At 38.2% G+C, this 19,418-nt stretch overlaps 2 protein-coding genes across 2 annotated transcripts; one reads left to right on the top strand and one right to left on the bottom strand.

Moving 5' to 3' along the window:
• Window positions 13,042-14,956, top strand: LOC109840413 (probable xyloglucan endotransglucosylase/hydrolase protein 23). Its single transcript, XM_020409051.1, has 3 exons — window positions 13,042-13,323; window positions 13,483-13,676; window positions 14,406-14,956. The coding sequence occupies exons 1-3, from the start codon at window positions 13,060-13,062 to the stop codon at window positions 14,791-14,793; spliced, it is 846 nt and encodes a 281-aa protein (XP_020264640.1). The 5' UTR covers window positions 13,042-13,059; the 3' UTR covers window positions 14,794-14,956.
• On the bottom strand, window positions 17,803-18,877 carry LOC109840412 (chlorophyll a-b binding protein of LHCII type 1-like). Its single transcript, XM_020409049.1, has one exon. The coding sequence runs from the start codon at window positions 18,815-18,817 to the stop codon at window positions 18,020-18,022; it is 798 nt and encodes a 265-aa protein (XP_020264638.1). The 5' UTR covers window positions 18,818-18,877; the 3' UTR covers window positions 17,803-18,019.

The raw sequence follows: 19,418 nt of genomic DNA, 5'->3' as shown, positions 1-19,418 counted from the left end.
TCCGATGTACGATGGAGTAGTCCATGAATTGAAGAAGGTGAGATTTATTCCTCAGCTGAAGAAGAATCTTATCTCAGTTGGAGCTTTGGAGGCGAAGGGATTCAAGGTAACATTTGAGGATGCTGTAGCAAATGTTACTAAATGATCTTTAGTGGTGATCAAAGTTAGTCATATACCGTAGCAGAATAGGGTGATAGAGAGGTTAAATCGGTCTTTGCTAGAGAAGATCCGATGTTTGTTGGCGCGTAGTGGTTTAGAGAAGATCTTTTGGGCTAAAGCACTTCCATATGCAAGCCACCTCATTAACAGGCTGTCTTCATCTGTGATTGAGGAGAAGACCCCTATGGAGATGTGGTCGGGAGAGCCAATACATGACCATGACCAGCACAAGATATTTGGGTGTCCTGCATACTATCATGTTAAGACTAATAAGTTGGAATCTCGAGCTAAGAAGGTCATATTTGTAGGATTCAAGCGTGATGTTAAGGGATACAAGCTATGGGATCCAGTTGATAGGAAGACTGTGCTAAGTAGAGACGTCGCGTTCGATGAGGCTTCTATCTTTAAGCTTCTCAGCTCTCATCAGGTGGAGAGCGACCCGACGGAGGAGATATCATAGGTGGTGGAGATCGATGCAGCTCTACATTGTCCACATGGTACAGTATCTATTAGAGTGCCGACTGAGGTGATGTCAGGAGAGCATGGAGATGACGAGGAGGATATGGGTACAGATGTGCAGAATCAGGGACCGACGGTTCAGGTTCAGAATTCTATTGTGGTTCAGAGACAGAGGAGAGACATACGGATGCTAGCACGGTATACCAACACAGTAGTTGCATATGCACTTCTAGTGGAGAGTATCGATGAGTTGGTACCTACTACATTCAGAGAGGTCGAGTAGAGTTCGAAGGCTGATTCGTGGCAGGTAGCTATTTAGGAGGAGATGGAGTCTCTTCACAAGATACATGGGAGCTTGTTGAGCTTCCAAAGGGGCAGAAGGCGATTGGTTGCAAGTGGGTATAAACGAAGAAGGAGGGCATTGAAGGTACTCCAATAAGATTCAACGCTAGGTTGGTTGCGAAGGGCTATGCACAGGAGGAATGTATTAATTATAATAAGGTTTTCTCTCCAGTGGTAAAGCACTCTTCAATTCGGATTTTGTAGTTTTGGTGGCACAGTATGGATTGGAGTTAGATCAGTTGGATGTGAAGATGATGTTTCTTCATGGTGATCTTGATGAAGAAATATATATGACTCAACCATTGGGATTCCGAGCTGCAGGAAGGATAAGTTGGTTTGTAGTTGAAGAAATCGCTAGACGGTTTGAAGCAGTCTCTTCGACAGTGGTATAGGCGATTCGATGGATTTATGATCGATCATTCTTACACTCAGAGCTAATTTGATCCTTGAGTATATTTCCGTAAGTTAAAAGGAGGTGCATATATTTATTTGTTACTTTATGTCGATGACATGTTGGTTGCCTCTATTTCCAGGTCTGCTATAGATGAGTTGAAGGCACAACTTTTAAAAGAGTTTGAGATGAAAGATTTGGGTGAGGTAAAGCACATTTTAGGGATAGAGACCAGTAGAAACAAAAAGAAAGGCAAAAAAATTTTTGACACAGGTGGCTTATTTGAAAAAGGTTCTATAGTGATTTAATGCTAGCATGGATACGAAACCAGTCAGTGTACCTTTGGGAGCCCATTTGAAGCTTTCAACTGATCTTTCACCGAAAATAGTTGAAGATAGAGAGTTAATGTCGAAGACTCTATATGCGAGCACGGTTGAGAGCTTGATATATGCGATGGTATGTACAAGGCCGGATTTGTTACAGGCGATAAGCATGGTTTTGAGATACATGCTTGATCCAGGAGTGGGTCATTGGGACACCGTGAGATGGATTTTGAGGTATATTCGAGGTACGCCCAATGTTGGTTTGGTTTATGAGTGGGACACTAGAGGTGGATAGTTGTGCATTGGGTATGTTGATTCGGATTATGCCGGGGATTTGGATAAGCGCCGATCTACCACGGGGTATGTGTTCACTTTGACCTATGTACCGGTGTGCTAGAGATGCACCTTACAGTCTACGGTGGCTTTGTCAACAATGAAGGCAGAGTATATAGCTATAACAGAGGCTGTGAAGGAGGCTATTTAGCTTCGGAAATTTTTGGAGGAACTTGGTATATCGCAGCGGTCCGTCACTATTCATTGTGATAGCACTAGTACTATCTATTTGGCGAACAATCAGTTCTTTCATGCGAGGACGAAGCACATTGACGTTCGTTATCACTTTGTTCAGGATGTTCTTAAAGATGACGATGTGGAAATTGTGAAGGTCCACACGAACGATAATTTGGTGGATATGCTCACTAAGATGGTTCTGAACAACAAGTTTGATCATTGTCGAAACTTATTACACATTCGTGATTGTTGAGGCTGTTAACGGTCATTTGGATGAACTACGAGCGGCTTGATCCCTTGGGAGAGGGGGTATGTAGGCATTCAATTTGTTCCAGCTGGTTTGATGTGTTGATACCGACATTCGGAGATTGTTCGCATTCTTATTTGGGTTCTCGACTTGTTGTGGATTGAATCCGTAGTCGTGGATTTATTCCACTTCATACTGGACATAATAAGTGGGATGTTTGTTTGGTATTAGTGTCGGCTCCGTTTTTGAAAAACTTCACCGAGGTCGAGAATTGTAGAAATGGCGAAAATATTGGTAAAGTTAAGAAAATTTGAAGCGGAAAGGCATTTGGGTGCTTGTCGGTTGACCGCAAATGTGCACGAGTACAGGGTAGTTTCTGGAGTTCTGGTCGGTCGACCGCGAGCTTAGGTCCAGTCGACCGCCAAACCCTGTAATTGTTTCTGGATTCTGTCATTCTGTCCGGTCGACTGCGAGCTTTGGCGCGGTTGACCGCCAGTCGGGTTTTGGCCTGGGCTTTATTTCCTATTCTGATTTGGTTTGTGTTTTGATATATATTGAAACATGATTTTAGGGTTTTGTTTTATCAGAGATTTGAGTTTGTACTGAGCATATTGAGAGGGAGAACTTGTGAGCAAGTTGAGAGATTTGTTTTATGGTTTATTTAAGTGATTTTGTAAGATTGTAAATCTTTGTAATCTCCTTGATTTAGTGGAATCTCCTCATCCTCTCCTCGTGGACGTAAGCAAATTGTCGAATCACGTATATCTCTATATTTGGTTTGATTTGTTATATTTTGGATTGGGTTGTGCTCGTATTTGGTTTGGTTATATTCTCTCGTGCTTACGGATTCGTTGGTATGTGTGTAAAACCCCAAAAATTTGAATATTTTGTAATAAATAATAAGTATGTTGTATTATGAAAAAATAGTATTTATTAATGTTTTAGTATGCTAAAAATTGATTTGAGATCAATTTAATGTATATATGTGAATATAGAAGTGATATCATGCACACGTGCACGGGCCTGAATCTGGGAAAAATGACAAGTTAAATGTATATGCTTTTTACACACTGAAACAGTTAGAATCTGGAAAACTTAAAAATACCAAAGTTGTAGGTATCTTCAAGATTTTTCCAACAAATCTTATATCACCTCATTACGAGGTCGGACGCGAAAGTTATTGCCAAAATACCGAATATTGTTTTCCAAGTCAGACTAGGTTTCCTGGTTCGGGTCAAACGAGTTTATTTCGGGTTTATATATATATATATAACCCTAAAATTGAGAATTTTGAGAGCTTTGTGAAACAAATATCGACACAAGGGCGAGATCATCGACGTGTAGCAAGGAGAAAACGGGTTGTTTGCACTTCTAATTGCTTATTGTTTATCTTAGAGGCTTAGAACAATATTTGAGGTAAGATTATCTTCATCCAAACCTATCTCCATAGTTAAATAACTAGTGTAGATTATTAATATGATGTTGAATATGTGTTTTCATGCTTTAATCTTAACCTGAGGTGTTAAAAGTCAGATTTTTAATAGTAAACCTTAAAACAAATGCTAGATGAATAATCTTTTCTTGATGTTTATGATAGTATCATGATCATGATCATTAGGGTTTTTCATAATTTTATTCATATATGAGAAATTTAAGTGATGTACTATATATATGTTTTTCTGCAGAAAACTGCAGCACTTATATAATCTTTAATTGAGAGTTTAAGATAGCAAACAAACTCCAAATTTAACCAAACCAGTTTTAAATGAAAGCTATATGTATCTAGTTTCTAAAACAGAAAACCATTCTTAAAAAGACTTTGTATAGAGAAATATATATTATGTTTACTAATAACATATCAGGCAAAAAAATGGCTACACATATATAATATTTAACTGGAGATTTGGGATAACAAATAAACTCCAAACGGAACCAAACTTATGTAATTTGAAAGATGTGTGAATCTAGTTTTCAAAAAAGAAAACCATTTGTAAAAATAGTTTTCCTAGAGAAATATATACTTATTTTTTTAATAGATGTCTCGTCTGTTTTTCCTGCTCGTTTTGTGGAGCTGTGTTGCGCCATTTTGAGGTGCGTTCACGGAGTTTTGAGCCGCTTGATGTTACACGTATAGTCATGAATATGTTATATTATACATTTAAGAATCCTAAGAGAATTATGATGAATTTTGATTTGATCATATTTGAATTAGATATCGTTCATATACATGTTGGATATCGTTGATGAGCACAGCTTAGTACTATATGGGATAGTGCGTCGACATACCAAATATACACGGTTTATACATGAGGTGAATGTCGTTGAGGAGGACAGCTCAGTACTATATGGGATAATGCGTCGACATACCAGAGATACAAAGATTTACATGAGGTGGATATCGTTGATGAGCTCAGTTCAGTACTACATGAGGTAGTGCGTCGATATTCCACATGTACATGCCATTGAGTCAGATTTTAGGAGGCTTAATCTAGCCGTCCGTCCCGCACTAGGGTGCGATGAGGCTTGTGAGCCGTATTTCTAGGATGTCTATTTGGTAGTCCGTCCCGTACTCATGTTATGCACTAAAATCGCAATGAGACTAATGAGTCGTGTACACAGTTCAGTATACCTACAGGGTAGTCCGTTGCACTGAGATAATTACTTGATAACCTAAGTATGGCAGATGCCGATTATGAATACGACCTATCATTGAACTATATGACTGAGATACGTTACTTTTGAAAGTATACAAAATTATGTGTTGGTATTTTATTCTATCTCTCCAGTGATAGTGGAAGATATTATAAATATGATGTGTTGATATCTTATTTTTTTACTGTCTTCTTTACTTCTTAGTTGGAATCAATGATTAGAGATTTACAATTTGAGACATATGGTATATATATGAGGGTTTCCTTATTTGGATTATTTCGCTCGGCGTACCAGTCTCGTGTTATGGATTTCTAATTATTGGTTTTATTAGATTGTCTTTTCTTAGTTCGGTATTAATGTTTAGATATCTACAATTTGAGACTTATGGTATATACATGAGGGTTTCCTTGTTTGGATTATTTCGCTCGACGTACTACGTCTCGTGTTGTAGGTTTCTAAATGTTACTCCTACTTAGATACGGGAAAAATGAATCTAGGTAGACTATTTCCCTGGGGACGGATGGAGGTAATCTTATTGTAGTGCTCTGATGCTCTTATTGTTGTTCTTTTTCTTTTAAATTACTTTTCAGGTAGTTCGGAGTTTCGGAGAGCCGCAGGGTGAAGGAGTTCTGGCATAGTCGTCGTCATGTATTTTTACTTGTAGAGACTCCACTGTAGTTTTAAGTTTTATCCAGACATTAGAGTTTTATATTCATATTGTAAAGACAGTGTGCCTTAGTACGATTTTTAGTTGATTCATGTTGAGACATTTTTATTATTCAGATATCAGATGTATTATAGTTGAGACATGATTCTTTTCATTTATGATATATCTCTTCTATATCATGTCTATTATATTTATTCCCTTTATTTTTTCTGTTTGTACATGCACTTCTATTTGGTTCTACTAGAGGATATTACTGTGATTGGTGAAACATGTTTATGCATAGTATGGGTGCATGGCAGGTTTGATATCTCTGCTTTCACCTTGGACTACAGCCTTGTGTGAACCAGGAGCGTCACAATGTGAGCACGCTTTCGTAAAGGCGTGCAACAGTCACAACCTTGCTAAGCATAACAGCTGAATGAGTAAGGCATGATCCTATGCAGTTACTAGAGAGCTTAACACTTTGAATCGTCATTAAATTTACATCAAATTAAGTTCTCTAACTTCTTCCATGCTGAAAGCAAACTCATAATATTCGAGAGTCTAGATTTGGTTGTTGATTGTTCTGATTCATTAGATGCATTGTGAAAAATGGTACAAATAATTTTTTACTGGAATTTTCAATTATTTGAAAGCTGAATCTTAGTGTGGATTTAACACTTGCGTAACCAAATGAGATTGCATGGAAAACAGCAGAAATCTACAGTCTAAGTCGCAGTTTACTGCGGGCTGCAGCTTTTTCAAACTGCAAACAGGCAGCTTTTCAAACTGTAAACTGCAGTTTCAGAACTGCTAATCTGCAGTTATTTTAATTGCAAAACTACATGAACCATTGCTTTGAGGCTCTATAAATAGGCGATAAACCCAGGATGGTTGAAATGCAAGAAAACAAAGTAATTTCCTTGCAAATTGCTCTCATATTATCTTTATATTATCTTTATGTTGATAGAGTTTCAGAATGGTTTTCTGGCCTGCGACCAGTGACCGTTACAGAGTATCCTTGATCCAAATTATCTTGACGAATTCGTGATAACCCTTGCTGATATTATATTGGGGCAAATATTGTCTTAAAGGCAGAGAGAAATCAAGTCCCTTATTTCTGGTGCCGAAACACTGTGTCCAACTCCATTGCAATCAAATCCAAAATGTAACAATTTTCTAATCATCAAGAACATAATTTAATGGTGACGTTAGGAAGCGGATTAGCTACAATCTTCTTGATATCTAGGATTTGACCATGGGTCTCTTTTGCTTTAGCAGCCAACCGCTGTGTTAAGTTCACGGACTCTAAAATTTTAAATTGTTCCAGGGAATACATCTACCAAAGAGAGGATATCCGAAATCTTTTATCTTTCAATTAAAAAGGAGAATGTTTGTAATTGGGCCTAGCCAGACGAAACCTCAATAACTAGGTTGTGTCCCACAATAAGCCTAGTACAAATATGCCCAAGTCCTAATCTAACAACCATTTTATGATTAGCATTGGTATCCTTACCTGTGAGCATATCTTCAATGTTGAAAATTGTCATGATTAATGTCTATAATGTATGATCAAACTTGATTGTGATCCTAGCTTCCAACGAACTTGGCTAAAATGTGTACACAAGTATCACGGGAAAAAGAAAAGATTCTCGGTCTCACTCAACAACGTCAATACTCAATAGTCAATTAGTGATCTAAGGTTGGTGAAAGGAAACAACGCCCTTGGTGACTCTCGACGCACTGAGCCATCCTTTATTTCTCAAAACACCATAATTTTAACATTTGGGGGAAATTGGCTTATGGTTCTTAATTGTGCAAGATGCTACTTTTAACAGTCCACATTCTAGTGGATGCCATAATTTTAAACCTATCATTTTGACTTTTATAGACCTCTAATTCTTGATTTGGTTTTTACTTCTGAAAATATTAGTAGCAGTTAAGTTTTGGTGACTCTTAAATAGAAGTCTTACACCACCGTCGTAATTAATCAAAACTTTTAAGGGTACTGTAAACAGATTTTGGATCAACTCAGGAATGGAGTGTGAAAACGGCAAAGGAATTTGAGACAAACGTGAAAAATAAGCAAGACATGCTCCACTTGTAAAAACAGCGAAATAATTTAAGAAAAACATGAAAAATAAGCAAGATAGGCTCCATCATACCCTGGCGTGGTGTCTGCCACACCCAGGTGGCAGAATTTGTCCATGTTGACATGGGTGTAATGTCTGTCACACCAAGGTGTGATAGAATCTACCCTGTTTTCAGAAGTGTGGTGTTTACCACCCCCGAGTATGGCAGACTCGTTTTTTAGAATCTCAATCTGTTTAGAATTGTGTTTTGTTATAAATAAAGACACGTTTTTAGGGTTTCTTGGCTTTGATTGGGCTTTGATTAAGCATTGATTAGGGGATATTTGGAGCACAAAAAAGAGATTTTTTTTGAGCTATTGGTTAGGATTTTATTTTGGAGAGAATTAGAGAATTGTTGATGAGATTAGTTGGTTGTTTTGAGTGATTTATAATCTCAGTTTGTACTCTTCTTCTCTATTAGTAAAAACTCATCCCCTTCTTACCCCGTGAACGTAGGTAACTTGCCAAATCACGTAAAAATTAGTTGTTTGTGTTTGTGTCGTTATCTTGGATTGTTTAGCCTTCTATCTCGACGTTTTGGTTTGGTTCCTTGAAGCACAACAATTTAACCGCCGCGCACAACAAGTGGTATCAGAGCTGGGGCTGCGTTTGGGCTATTTTGAGGAGTAGATCGCTTTGAAAGTTCGTCTAGGGCTTCAGTCGGTGATAAATGTAGGATTTTTACTATTTGTGATCTTGTCTACCGTTGTGTGGGGGTGAGATCTTTCGGATGCTCTTGTTAGGATTTTAATTTGGAGGTAAAAATCTCTATTTTTTAGTTTGGATCTATTCTTCATTTGTTCCATATTGGTTTATTGATGCTTTGAGAATTATGGCCGACAAAGAAGGAGTTATGGGTGGTACTTCTGACGTGAAGACCGTCCAAAATTTGAATTTCCACTCTATAAAAATAGACGTGGAAAAATTTAATGGCACTAACAATTTTGGACTTTGGCGATGCGAAGTCTTGGATGCGCTTAACGCGCAAAATTTGAAGGATACAATAGAGTTAGATGGGAAACCGAATGACATTGAGGAAAAGGTTTGGAAGAAGATGAATAGAACGGCGTGTGGTGTGATTAGATCTTGTTTGACTCAAAATTTGAAATATGATGTGATCAATGGGACTTCGGCTAAGAAGATTTTGGAGATCCTTGAGAGCAAGTATTTGACCAAGAGTGTGGAGAATCGCTTGCATTTGAAGAGGAAATTTTACCGCTTCCAATTTAAGAAAGGAACCTCCATTGGTGATCACATGAACCACTACATGAAGCTTCTTGCGGATTTAATGAATGTAGATGTTATGATTGAAGATGAGGATACGGGGTTATTGTTGTTGAGTTCCTTACCCGACAAGGAATATGAAAACTTCGTTCTTATTCTTATTAATGAAAAGAAATCTTTTCTATATAGTGAGGCCACCGCTACACTTGTGAATTATCAGCTTCGAAAAAAGGATAATGAGACTTCAGTTGAGCCGATAGCGGGGGTATTGGCCGCAAGAGCAAAGAGTCCAAACCGAAATAGGATGTCGCAGTCTAGAGGGGCACATCCTAGAGTTCATAGGAATCAGTGTGTCTTTTATAAAGAAGATGGACATTAGAAAGTCGAATGCCCAAAGTTGACAGATCGAGCCGGAAAGAATAAAGGGAAAGCTACTCAAGCTTCAGAGGTGAATGTTGTCAAGGCTAGTGGCGACAATTCAGATTCGGATTCTTTGGGCTACTCATTATCTGCACTATCGTCAATTTGTGTTGCCGACTCTACAAAGTGGATGTTGGATTCGGGTGTTTCATACCATATTTGCCTTAGGAGAGATTGGTTCTCCAGCTTTTAGGAGTTGGAAAGAGGGGATGTCGTGCTCATGGGTAATGATCATGAATACCTTATTGGTAGTAGCGGTACCATTTGGATTAGGATGTGTGACGTGGTGATTCCAGAGTTGGATGAAGTGAGGTTCATTCCTTAGTTGAAAAAGAATATCATTTCACTTGGAGTTTTAGAGGCAGCAGGCTATAGGGTGACCTTAGAGAATGCATGTTTGAAGGTCATATTTGGATCCATTATTGTGATGAAGGACGTCAGGAGGAAGAATTTGTATTATATGATTGAGGGCCTTTGGAGGCCGTTGGGTGAACTACGTGAAGGCTTGATTCCTTAGACAAGAGGATACGTAGGCAGTCATTTATGATGCAGTCGATTTGGTGAGTTGATACCGACATTTGGAGTTTGTTCGCATTCTTGTTTGGGTCTCGACTTGTTTTGGATTGAGTTTGTTGTCGTGGTTTTATTCCACTTCATACTGGACGCAACAAGTGAGACGTTTGATTTGGTTGGTGTCGGCTCAGTTTTAGGAAAACTTCGTCGAGGTGGAGAGTTGTGAAAACGGCGAAGGAATTTGAGAAAAACGTAAAAAATAAGCAAGACAGACTCCACCACACCCTAGTGTGGTGTCTGCCATACCCAGGTAGCAGAATCTGTCCCTATTGATATTGGTGTGGTGTTTGTCACACACAGGTGTGACAGAATCTGTCCTGTTTTCAGGGGTGTGGTGTCTGTCACCCCCGGGTGTGACAAGCTCGTTTTTTAGAATCCCAATCTGTTTGTGATTGTGTTTTGTTATAAATAGAGATACGTTTTTAGGGTTTCTTTGGCTTTGATTGGGCTTTGATTAAGTGATTGTGTTTTGTTATAAATAGAGATACGTTTTTAGGGTTTCTTTGGCTTTGATTGGGCTTTGATTAAGCATTGATTGGGGGATATTTGGAGCACACGTTTTTAGGGTTTCTTTGGCTTTGATTGGGCTTTGATTAAGCATTGATTGGGGGATATTTGGAGCACATAAAAGATATTTTTTTTTGAGCTATTGGTTAGGGTTTTATTTTGGAGAGAATTAGAGCTTTGTTGGTGAGATTAGTTGGTTGTTTTAAGTGATTTGTAATCTCAGTTTGTATTTTTCTTCTCTATTCGTAAAAACTCATCCCCTTCTTGGCCCGTGAACGTAGGCAACTTGCCGAGCCACGTAACAATTGGTTGTTTGTGTCTGTGTCGTTATCTTGGATTGTTTAGTCTTTTATCTCGACATTTTGGTTTGGTTCCTCGAAGCACAACAATTTGGCCGCCGCGCACAACATGGAGATATTGTACTCGGGTTGAAATTAGTTAGCGAGTCTCAGGGTGTATAAAAAAACAAAAGACAAACCCTAGAGGCTTTTATCTGCAATAATAAAAGTGGAGGGGTTGTAAGTTCAAAACAACGATACCAATTGGCCTGTGTGATTAACCTATCTAAACAATATGCTTCCATTATTAGGTGTGTTTGGCAGCTCCATAAAACTTGTTTTAAGTGGTAAACCCTCATTCAAAACCTTGATTTTAATTCAAAAGTTGGGTCGAAATTAAACTAGTTCTTTCTTCTTCAAAATCTAGCATCTAAACTAGTTCTTTTATCGACCAATTCTTATATGTTTCCATTTTAGCCTGGTTAAGATAAAGCCGGTCAAGCCTAGTTTTACTATTTGGCTTATTAATTCATCAACTACTTTGGCATGAACGTAAGCTCTCATACATTATTTGACTTTTAAAAGCGGTCCTTCTCGATGGCATTGACCAACAGACCCAAAGGATAAGCCTCTACGTATAATAAAACTTCATACTTGATCACAGATCATTCATATCGACAGCTATCTCCCACCTCCACTAGTAAGCCGTCCACGGGTGAGCGCGTCTGAGAGAAGTAGTTGGTTAAGCAAAATATTATTTACTGATCTTTAACTAACATGATTACTACGTACGCTTGAATTATTCAGCCCTCGTTATTAATCACATAGCCCCTAGAATCATGTCTACAATGAACCTAACTGAACAAAGCACCTAGTGATTAAATACGTTGATAGTCTAAAGAAGCGAGAAAATATAAATATTCAGGCTGTGTTATAGATCTTAGATGTACTGATGCAACAGCCAAATCAGAATTAATTTAATCTAACGAACTCTTGGTGATTAGCATTAGCTTAGTGCTCAAATCTGTCATAATCATTAAGGTTGCAATATGCTCAAAACTGATGATATTCAAAGAACTTGGCTAAAGTTTATATCGAACAATTAATTAAGTGTCACGGGTGACTCTGAAAACTTGGCAAGAGGAGAGACTCACATATTCACTTAACAACATCAATAGTGAAATGTTGGTGACCTAAGGTTGGTGAAAGAAAACGACCACCCGTGGTGGGGTTGGCTCATTTAAACATCACTTCTTGCATGCGTAATACCATAGAATTTTTGAGAAAAATTAGGTTTAGACTTTTTAATTACCTTTTATTTTCTTCTTAGTTTCTTGACAACCTGAACAATTGAATAAACTCGTAACATCTAACCGTCACTAGACTTTTTAAAGGATTCGGATCCTCTCCACTACAAAAAAAACAGTGGAGGGACCACTACATAATCACGGCCATTGATTATCTAGTTAATGGTTGTGATTTTATCTTGTAGTGCAAATTAGGAATGAGTGCAATACACGGGGGTATGGTAAGTGTTAGATTTAGATTGTATCATAACCGCCTACTAAATAATCAACGATTGATATTAAAAGCAGTAGTCTCTCCACTATTTTTTTATAGTGGAGAGGATCCAAATCCCTTTTTAAATACCAAAATGCATACGAACCTACACTTAAATGTTTGGAAAACTAAAGCTTAAACCACTTTAATAGCAAAAAGATGGCAATAATTAGTTTTCTTTATCCAAATTATAAAACAGCTTGTAGATTAATAACCGAGGCTTCTCTCCTTTTAAGTCTCTACTTCTAGAGACGATATCAAAAGAAAAGTAAAGGAAACGCGTTTACTACTTCCTCTGAGTTCATGAATTCTTGGCTCGTGTAAGCAAAGGTTCCTACTTCAAAGACCCACATCACACCCCCTTTATGATTTCAACTTTACATTCAAAAACAACTATCCCCCTATTTTTTGGCATACTAATCTCATGCCACACGTTTTGATTCCAATAAACAAAGAAAAGACCCCACGTTTGCTACCCATCATTAGAGACTACCAATCTCCATCCCGAATTCAACTTATCCAGCTCATCTTCCACCCTCTTTCCTCTCTCTCTCTCTCCCCACCTCCAAAAACACTATAAATACCCCCAATACCATCAAACTTCTCAACTCATTCACAGCTCAAAAACGAAAAACCATGGCTTCATTCTTTCTCCTACTTGCATTGATAGCTTCTCTCTCTCCGATCATCGCCGCTGCAGGAAACTTCTATAGAGATGTCGATGTTAGTTGGGGCGATGGCCGAGGCAAGATTCTTAACAATGGGCAGCTACTCACATTGTCACTTGATAAAACCTCTGGCTCTGGGTTTCAGACTAAGAATGAGTATTTGTTCGGAAATTTTGATATGCAGATAAAATTAGTCCCTGGAAACTCTGCAGGCACTGTCACGGCTTACTATGTAAGTCTCAATGTCTTAAAACTAGTATTATTTTTAGGATTAGTTACATGTTCATTTTCTGTATAACGAGTGCGTAGCTATTTATATCCTTTAGTACTATAAATTCAAAAGTAATGTTTTTGTATATATTGTTCTGATGTAAGATTTCGGATGTTGCAGCTGTCGTCGCAAGGACCAACCCATGATGAGATTGATTTCGAGTTCCTTGGAAACCTTAGTGGAGATCCTTATATTCTGCACACTAACGTGTTTACTCAAGGGAAGGGGAACAGGGAGCAGCAGTTCTATCTCTGGTTTGATCCAAGAGCTGATTTTCATACGTACTCTGTTCTGTGGAATCCTAAACAAATTATGTAAGTTCTCTATTCCTTATGGTGTTCTACCAATGGTAGGATTTTGACCCAGTGCTATCACTATATAATTTATCATGGTTGTATTTAAATTTTGCATTAGCAATTTTGCAATTGTATCTCTTTTAATGGTGTGCTACGCTAATTTTAATGATGTTCAACCAATGGCATAGCTGGGATCTTGAGCTAGTGGTATCACTATATAATTTATCATGGTTGTATTTGAAATTTGCATTAACAATTTCGCAATTTATCCTTTTTAATGGTGTTCTACCCTAATTTTAGTGACATGCTAAATAATAAATACCAATAAAAATAATAAAAAATATATAAAGTGGGGAATTCAATAGTGTCTTGTGATTCCACTTGACTCTATGAGCTCTATTCAACGGTACATGACTAGTTTAATTACCCTATGGACCTATCAAATCAATGTTCTACCATACATGACTAGTGTAACTACACTATGGACCAATCAAACCTTAGCAAATCGCAGTTAGAAAAAGAAAAAAAATACAGCAAGAATCTTCTTTCTATGTAGAGAAGTTAACTCAGGAAAGATAAACATAAGAAAATTTTCCAACTTGACCATAGAGAGAATTTGAGTACATGTAAGAAACAATAGACATTTCTTGTACCCTGGTTGACCTTATAATACAAGTTATAATGAAGAGGAGAAAAAGGGGACTATGTGGTTCTAATACTAACATCATCAATTTTGTCCATTTGCAGCATCTCTGTAGACGGAACTCCAATCAGAGTGTTCAACAACAGGGAATCAATTGGTTTACCTTATCCAAAGAACCAACCAATGAGGCTCTACTCTAGCCTATGGGATGCTGAGGACTGGGCCACAAGAGGTGGGCTAGTAAAAACAGATTGGACCAAAGCACCCTTCACTGCTTCCTTCAAAAATTTCAACGCCAATGCTTGTGTTGTGGCCTCTGGTTCTTCTTCATGCAAGTCATCCTCAAGCAATAATGCATGGATGTATCAAGAGATGGACTCCGCAAGCATGAAGAAGTTGAGATGGGTGCAGAAGAATTATATGATTTACAACTATTGTACTGATGTGAAGAGGTTTCCTCAAGGTCTCCCCCCTGAATGCTCTGCAAATTAAAACGAAAGCTGTGTAGTTGGTGTGTTAGTAGTGTTTGTAGATATGAATATGTTTATTTCATTTGATTGTATTTGTAATAAAATTCAATTATGTAGTTTCATTTGTAAGGTTTGATATGTACAAATATACAATCTTTGATAATAACGCACCATTTTAGCAGTCATATTTCTCTTATTTTGGTCTCATATGCTCAAAAGTGTACAAGTTTTTTTTTTTTTCATTTTACAGTATTTGATAAAATAATAATAACAATTAGAAGTATTATGTGTACGTATGATTTCTGGTATGAAGATACGACTATTTAAGAAGGAGCTCTCGCTCAAATTATCATTGATTCTATCAAATCTTCTTGGACTCGAAAAGGGGAAACTATCAATTAAGATAGAAATGTAATTCCTCAATAGCTAAATTAGACAATTCTTGGGCAATTAGACAATTGTTGGAGAGGGTATGAGTAAATTCACCCAAACAATATTTACCAACACCGATCTTGGGTGTCCCGGCGCGGAATTTCCACCGCCGCCAACTCCTTAATGGGCCCAACGTCGAATCGAACAGACCGAGATCAATAGCTAAAGTTCATGCAATCACTGGGGTTTAGGGTTTATAAGTTTCATGAAATTTCCCCTTTTTCTTGCTGTAGTAGTGGGGGGCTCATGACGTGGCAGTGCGAAATCAGAGCCTAGGTGCGTTTTGTAGCTTTACATCTCTTCTGCCATGTTAAAATCTTAGAATATTGTTTGAAATATTAATGTGAATCATCAGAACTCCAACTAGCAGCGAGTTATAGAAAGCTTGAAATTGGGCATAGTAACACGACGAAGAGAAATCTTCAAATTGTTCATCATTTTGTTAAATCATCAGTGCCTGTTGAGATAAAGAATTTTTTGAAAAGGTCTGATATGCCCCTGTTGGGCAAAGGTTTAAGGAGAAGGGATTAAGAAGAAGGGTTAATATAGTTTACTAATTAATTACTTTAAAGGGCTAAATTTGTTAATCCATAGGCTAGTTTATCTTAATCCTTGTGGATCTTTTTTTTTCTTTTTTTGCGTTTGAGAATTAAAAGAATTATGACCCATTTATTTATGAACTTAACTTATCCGTTTTGAGGGGTTAACTCATTTAATTCCTTGGGCTCCGTTTGGAAAGGGGTTAACGAAGAGGGATTAAGAAGGAGGATTAACATAGTTAGCACATTCGATAATTCGAAAGACTAAATTATTAATCTGTTACATAAGTTTTATTTTAACCCTTATGATCATTTTTAATGTTTGGGAATAATAATAATTTTGACTATTTTCTTTATATATTAGAGGGGTTAGCTCTTAATCCTTCTAAATAAGAGTATTAGTAAACCCCTCATTTTGAGAGATTAACTCATTTTAATCCCTCTATAGGGGTTTGCTTAACCTTTCTATATATTTTTTGTTTGGCAAATTATAGAGGGTTAACTCACTTTAATCCTTATATAGATTTTTTTGTGTCTGGCAGGTTAAGAAGTGGTTAAGTCTCCTTAACCTCTCACTTAACCCTTTGCTAAACGAGTCTAAATTCTTTTTGTATTTTTGACAGCTTATCTCACTTTATACCTTGTGTAAATTTTTGTGTTTGGTAAGCTAAGAGGGATTAACTCTTCTAAACCCCTCACTTAACCATTTTGTCAAATGAGGAGTTTTGAAGCCATGGTTAAAATTTGTTGCTTATGCTTAATATTTGCTCATTTTACCACCATATTTATCCTTTGAGTTTCTGATGAAGGATCCTACAACCCAACAAGGCGTTCACCAGGGTGAAAAGGCCTGGCTAAAAAGGCCCCCAGTTCATGTGACTCAAGTTTCTTTTATGATGACGACTGGGAATTTCTCGTGGCATACATTATGTGTCTCGGTTTCCACAAGTGAAATTTCTAATCCCTGTTGCCCTTCCCTTGAGTGACTCCATTGGAATCCAGTGTGTATGCGATTGCACTGAGATTTTTGAGGAACTCGAAGTTGATGGCACCATGGGTAGGTCCTTGTGACGAAAGATGGAAGCATGATGAAACATTAACCATCACTGGTCCTGTAAGCAATCTAAGTGTTTATACGCATGGCTTAGAATTCCGTGAATTGAGAACTCACATAATAAGCAGTGATGGTGCCAGTATAAATTTCTCCTCTACTCAAGCAGTGATGGAACAATAATGAAACACTAACCATCACTGGTCCTATAAGCCAAGGGCCCTTTGACTGCTTCCTTGAGAAATTTCAATGCAAATGCTTGTGTTTTGGCCTCTGGTTCTTCTCCATACAAGCAATCATCAAACAGCAATGCATGGATGCATCAAGAGATGGGACTGTGTTAGCATGATGATGCTGAGGGGGTACTGGAGAAGAATTATGCGGTTTACAATTATTGTAGAGAAGGGAAATTTTTTTTTTCTCAAGGTCATCCCCTTGAATCCTACGCAAGTTGAAAGTGCAGTTAATTAGTTGGTGCGTGTAAAATGAGGAAGCGCATGTAAATATGAATATGTACATTTGTTATAGTAAACTAGTTGCAAAATTATCTCAGATTATATCAAAAGTCTGTCGAACGAATCCAATAGAGTCAAAAGTTCGTCATCATACATACATCATAAAATTGAGCTCCTTGCATAATGTATCTACCAATTTCATGTTTTCTGATATTAGCTTCTCAACTGTGTCAAATTGCACGAGATGTCGGAGGACTTGACATGCGTCAATTTAGAAGATCGTTTAGCCATTAAATTATTTATCATAGGATTAATTAAATCTTTTGTAAAGAGTATAACAATACAAGAACAATGTTAACTTTTTGCGACATATTGTTGTGTAAAGTCTTGACATAAAGAAAACTCTCACTTCAGTTTAACTTTCAGTTCTTGGCTATCCTTCAGGCTTCTCAGACACTGATCTTTTCCTTCCCTCAAAAACAAGACATTGATCTTTTCTAATTTTATCTAATGCCTGATTTGTAAGTTCTCTGATTTACAAGCATAAAGGATAGAAAGTTCTCGTAACCCTTTTTTATTTTGTTTTTGAGGAAAAACAGAACGAAAATATCCCAGACCAGGTTCAAAAGGATCAGATTACAATTTCTGCAATCAGAGAGAGATTTCTATTGAACAAGATTAATTTACACCATCAACAACCTCAACATCCAAAATCCATACATGATAGACATATGCAAGTAATTGTGGCTGCAGAGGAAAAAAGTGAACCCCTCACTTTCCGGGAACAAAGTTGGTAGCATAGGACCAGGCATTGTTGTTGACAGGATCAGCAAGGTGATCAGCCAAGTTTTCCAAAGGTCCCTTTCCAGTCACAATCGCCTGAACAAAGAATCCGAACATCGAGAACATGGCCAATCTACCATTCTTGATCTCCTTCACCTTCAGCTCAGCAAAAGCCTCTGGATCATCTGCGAGACCCAATGGGTCAAAGCTGCCGCCGGGGTACAAAGGATCGACCACCTCACCAAGAGGCCCACCGGCAACTCTGTATCCTTCAACAGCCCCCATGAGAACAACCTGAGCGGCCCAAATTGCGAGAATGCTCTGAGCATGAACAAGACTAGGATTGCCCAAGTAGTCCAAACCTCCCTCGCTGAAGATTTGAGCACCGGCCTTGAACCAGACAGCCTCACCGAATTTGACACCGTTGCGGGCTAGAAGCTCAGGGAAGACGCAGCCGAGAGCACCGAGCATTGCCCACCTGCAGTGGATGACTTCGAGCTCACGGTTCTTGGCGAAGGTCTCGGGGTCCGCAGAGAGCCCGGCGGTGTCCCAGCCGTAGTCACCGGGGAATTCACCAGTGAGGTAGGATGGGGGCTCACCGGAGAATGGGCCCAGGTATTTAACACGGTCTGGACCGTACCAAGGGCTGCCAGAAGACGCGGCCTTGGAAACGCTCTTGCGCATTGAAACCCTGCCGTTACCCATGAGCTCAGAGGCTGCTGAGGGGGTGAGCTTCACCGCCTTGCCGGCCATTGAAGGGGAGGAGAGAGCCATTGTGGAGGCCATTAATACAGAGGAGAATGTTCTCGTGTGGAAGAGAGCTGAATAGAAGATGTGAATGCTATGCTTGTAGAGGGTGTATAAATACTGGCGTAATGAATATAGGTGATGGAATTAGAAGGCAGTCATCTTATCAAGGGAAATATCTATCTTTCATTTCATTGGCTAATGAATATTGGGTCTTTGAGCTGATGCATAGCTGGCACACTCAGAGCCAGTAGAAATCTTAGCGAGCCAATAGAAATAGCTCTCCTTATCTCTATTGACTAGCAAACATCCCCTGCGTAACGTAACGGCGGGGGAATAGAGAGAATCAAACTCTGTTTGAACAATAAACTGTAAACAGATTTCTCTAAAATCATTCATCTCAACCATGAAAAATCTTGATAGAAAACTTACATTGTACAAAAAGATGGCATTACAAGACTCCAAGTTCTTTTTTCTTCCTTGCTATTACTTGAGTATTATTGTACGACATTGGTTCCTTGTCTACAACAAATGATTCTGAGACCATACACCACCTCCTAGCCCCATGGTGACAGAGAATTCCAACAATTTATCAAATACAAAACTATGTGCGATCATTTGCATTCCATTTTTCCTTCCT

Source organism: Asparagus officinalis, chromosome 5, assembly GCF_001876935.1.
Source record: "Asparagus officinalis chromosome 5, Aspof.V1, whole genome shotgun sequence".
Taxonomy (NCBI): Eukaryota; Viridiplantae; Streptophyta; class Magnoliopsida; order Asparagales; family Asparagaceae; genus Asparagus; species Asparagus officinalis.
This window is presented reverse-complemented; position numbering and strand designations above follow the sequence as displayed.

Excerpts from the sequence above, each read along its gene's own strand:
- LOC109840412 (XM_020409049.1), bottom strand. The coding sequence starts at position 18,817 with ATGGCCTCCACAATGGCTCTCTCCTCCCCTTCAATGGCCGGCAAGGCG.
- LOC109840413 (XM_020409051.1), top strand. The coding sequence starts at position 13,060 with ATGGCTTCATTCTTTCTCCTACTTGCATTGATAGCTTCTCTCTCTCCG. Across the intron at positions 13,324-13,482 it reads GCACTGTCACGGCTTACTAT|CTGTCGTCGCAAGGACCAAC; the intron begins GTAAGTCTCAAT and ends CGGATGTTGCAG. Across the intron at positions 13,677-14,405 it reads TGGAATCCTAAACAAATTAT|CATCTCTGTAGACGGAACTC; the intron begins GTAAGTTCTCTA and ends GTCCATTTGCAG.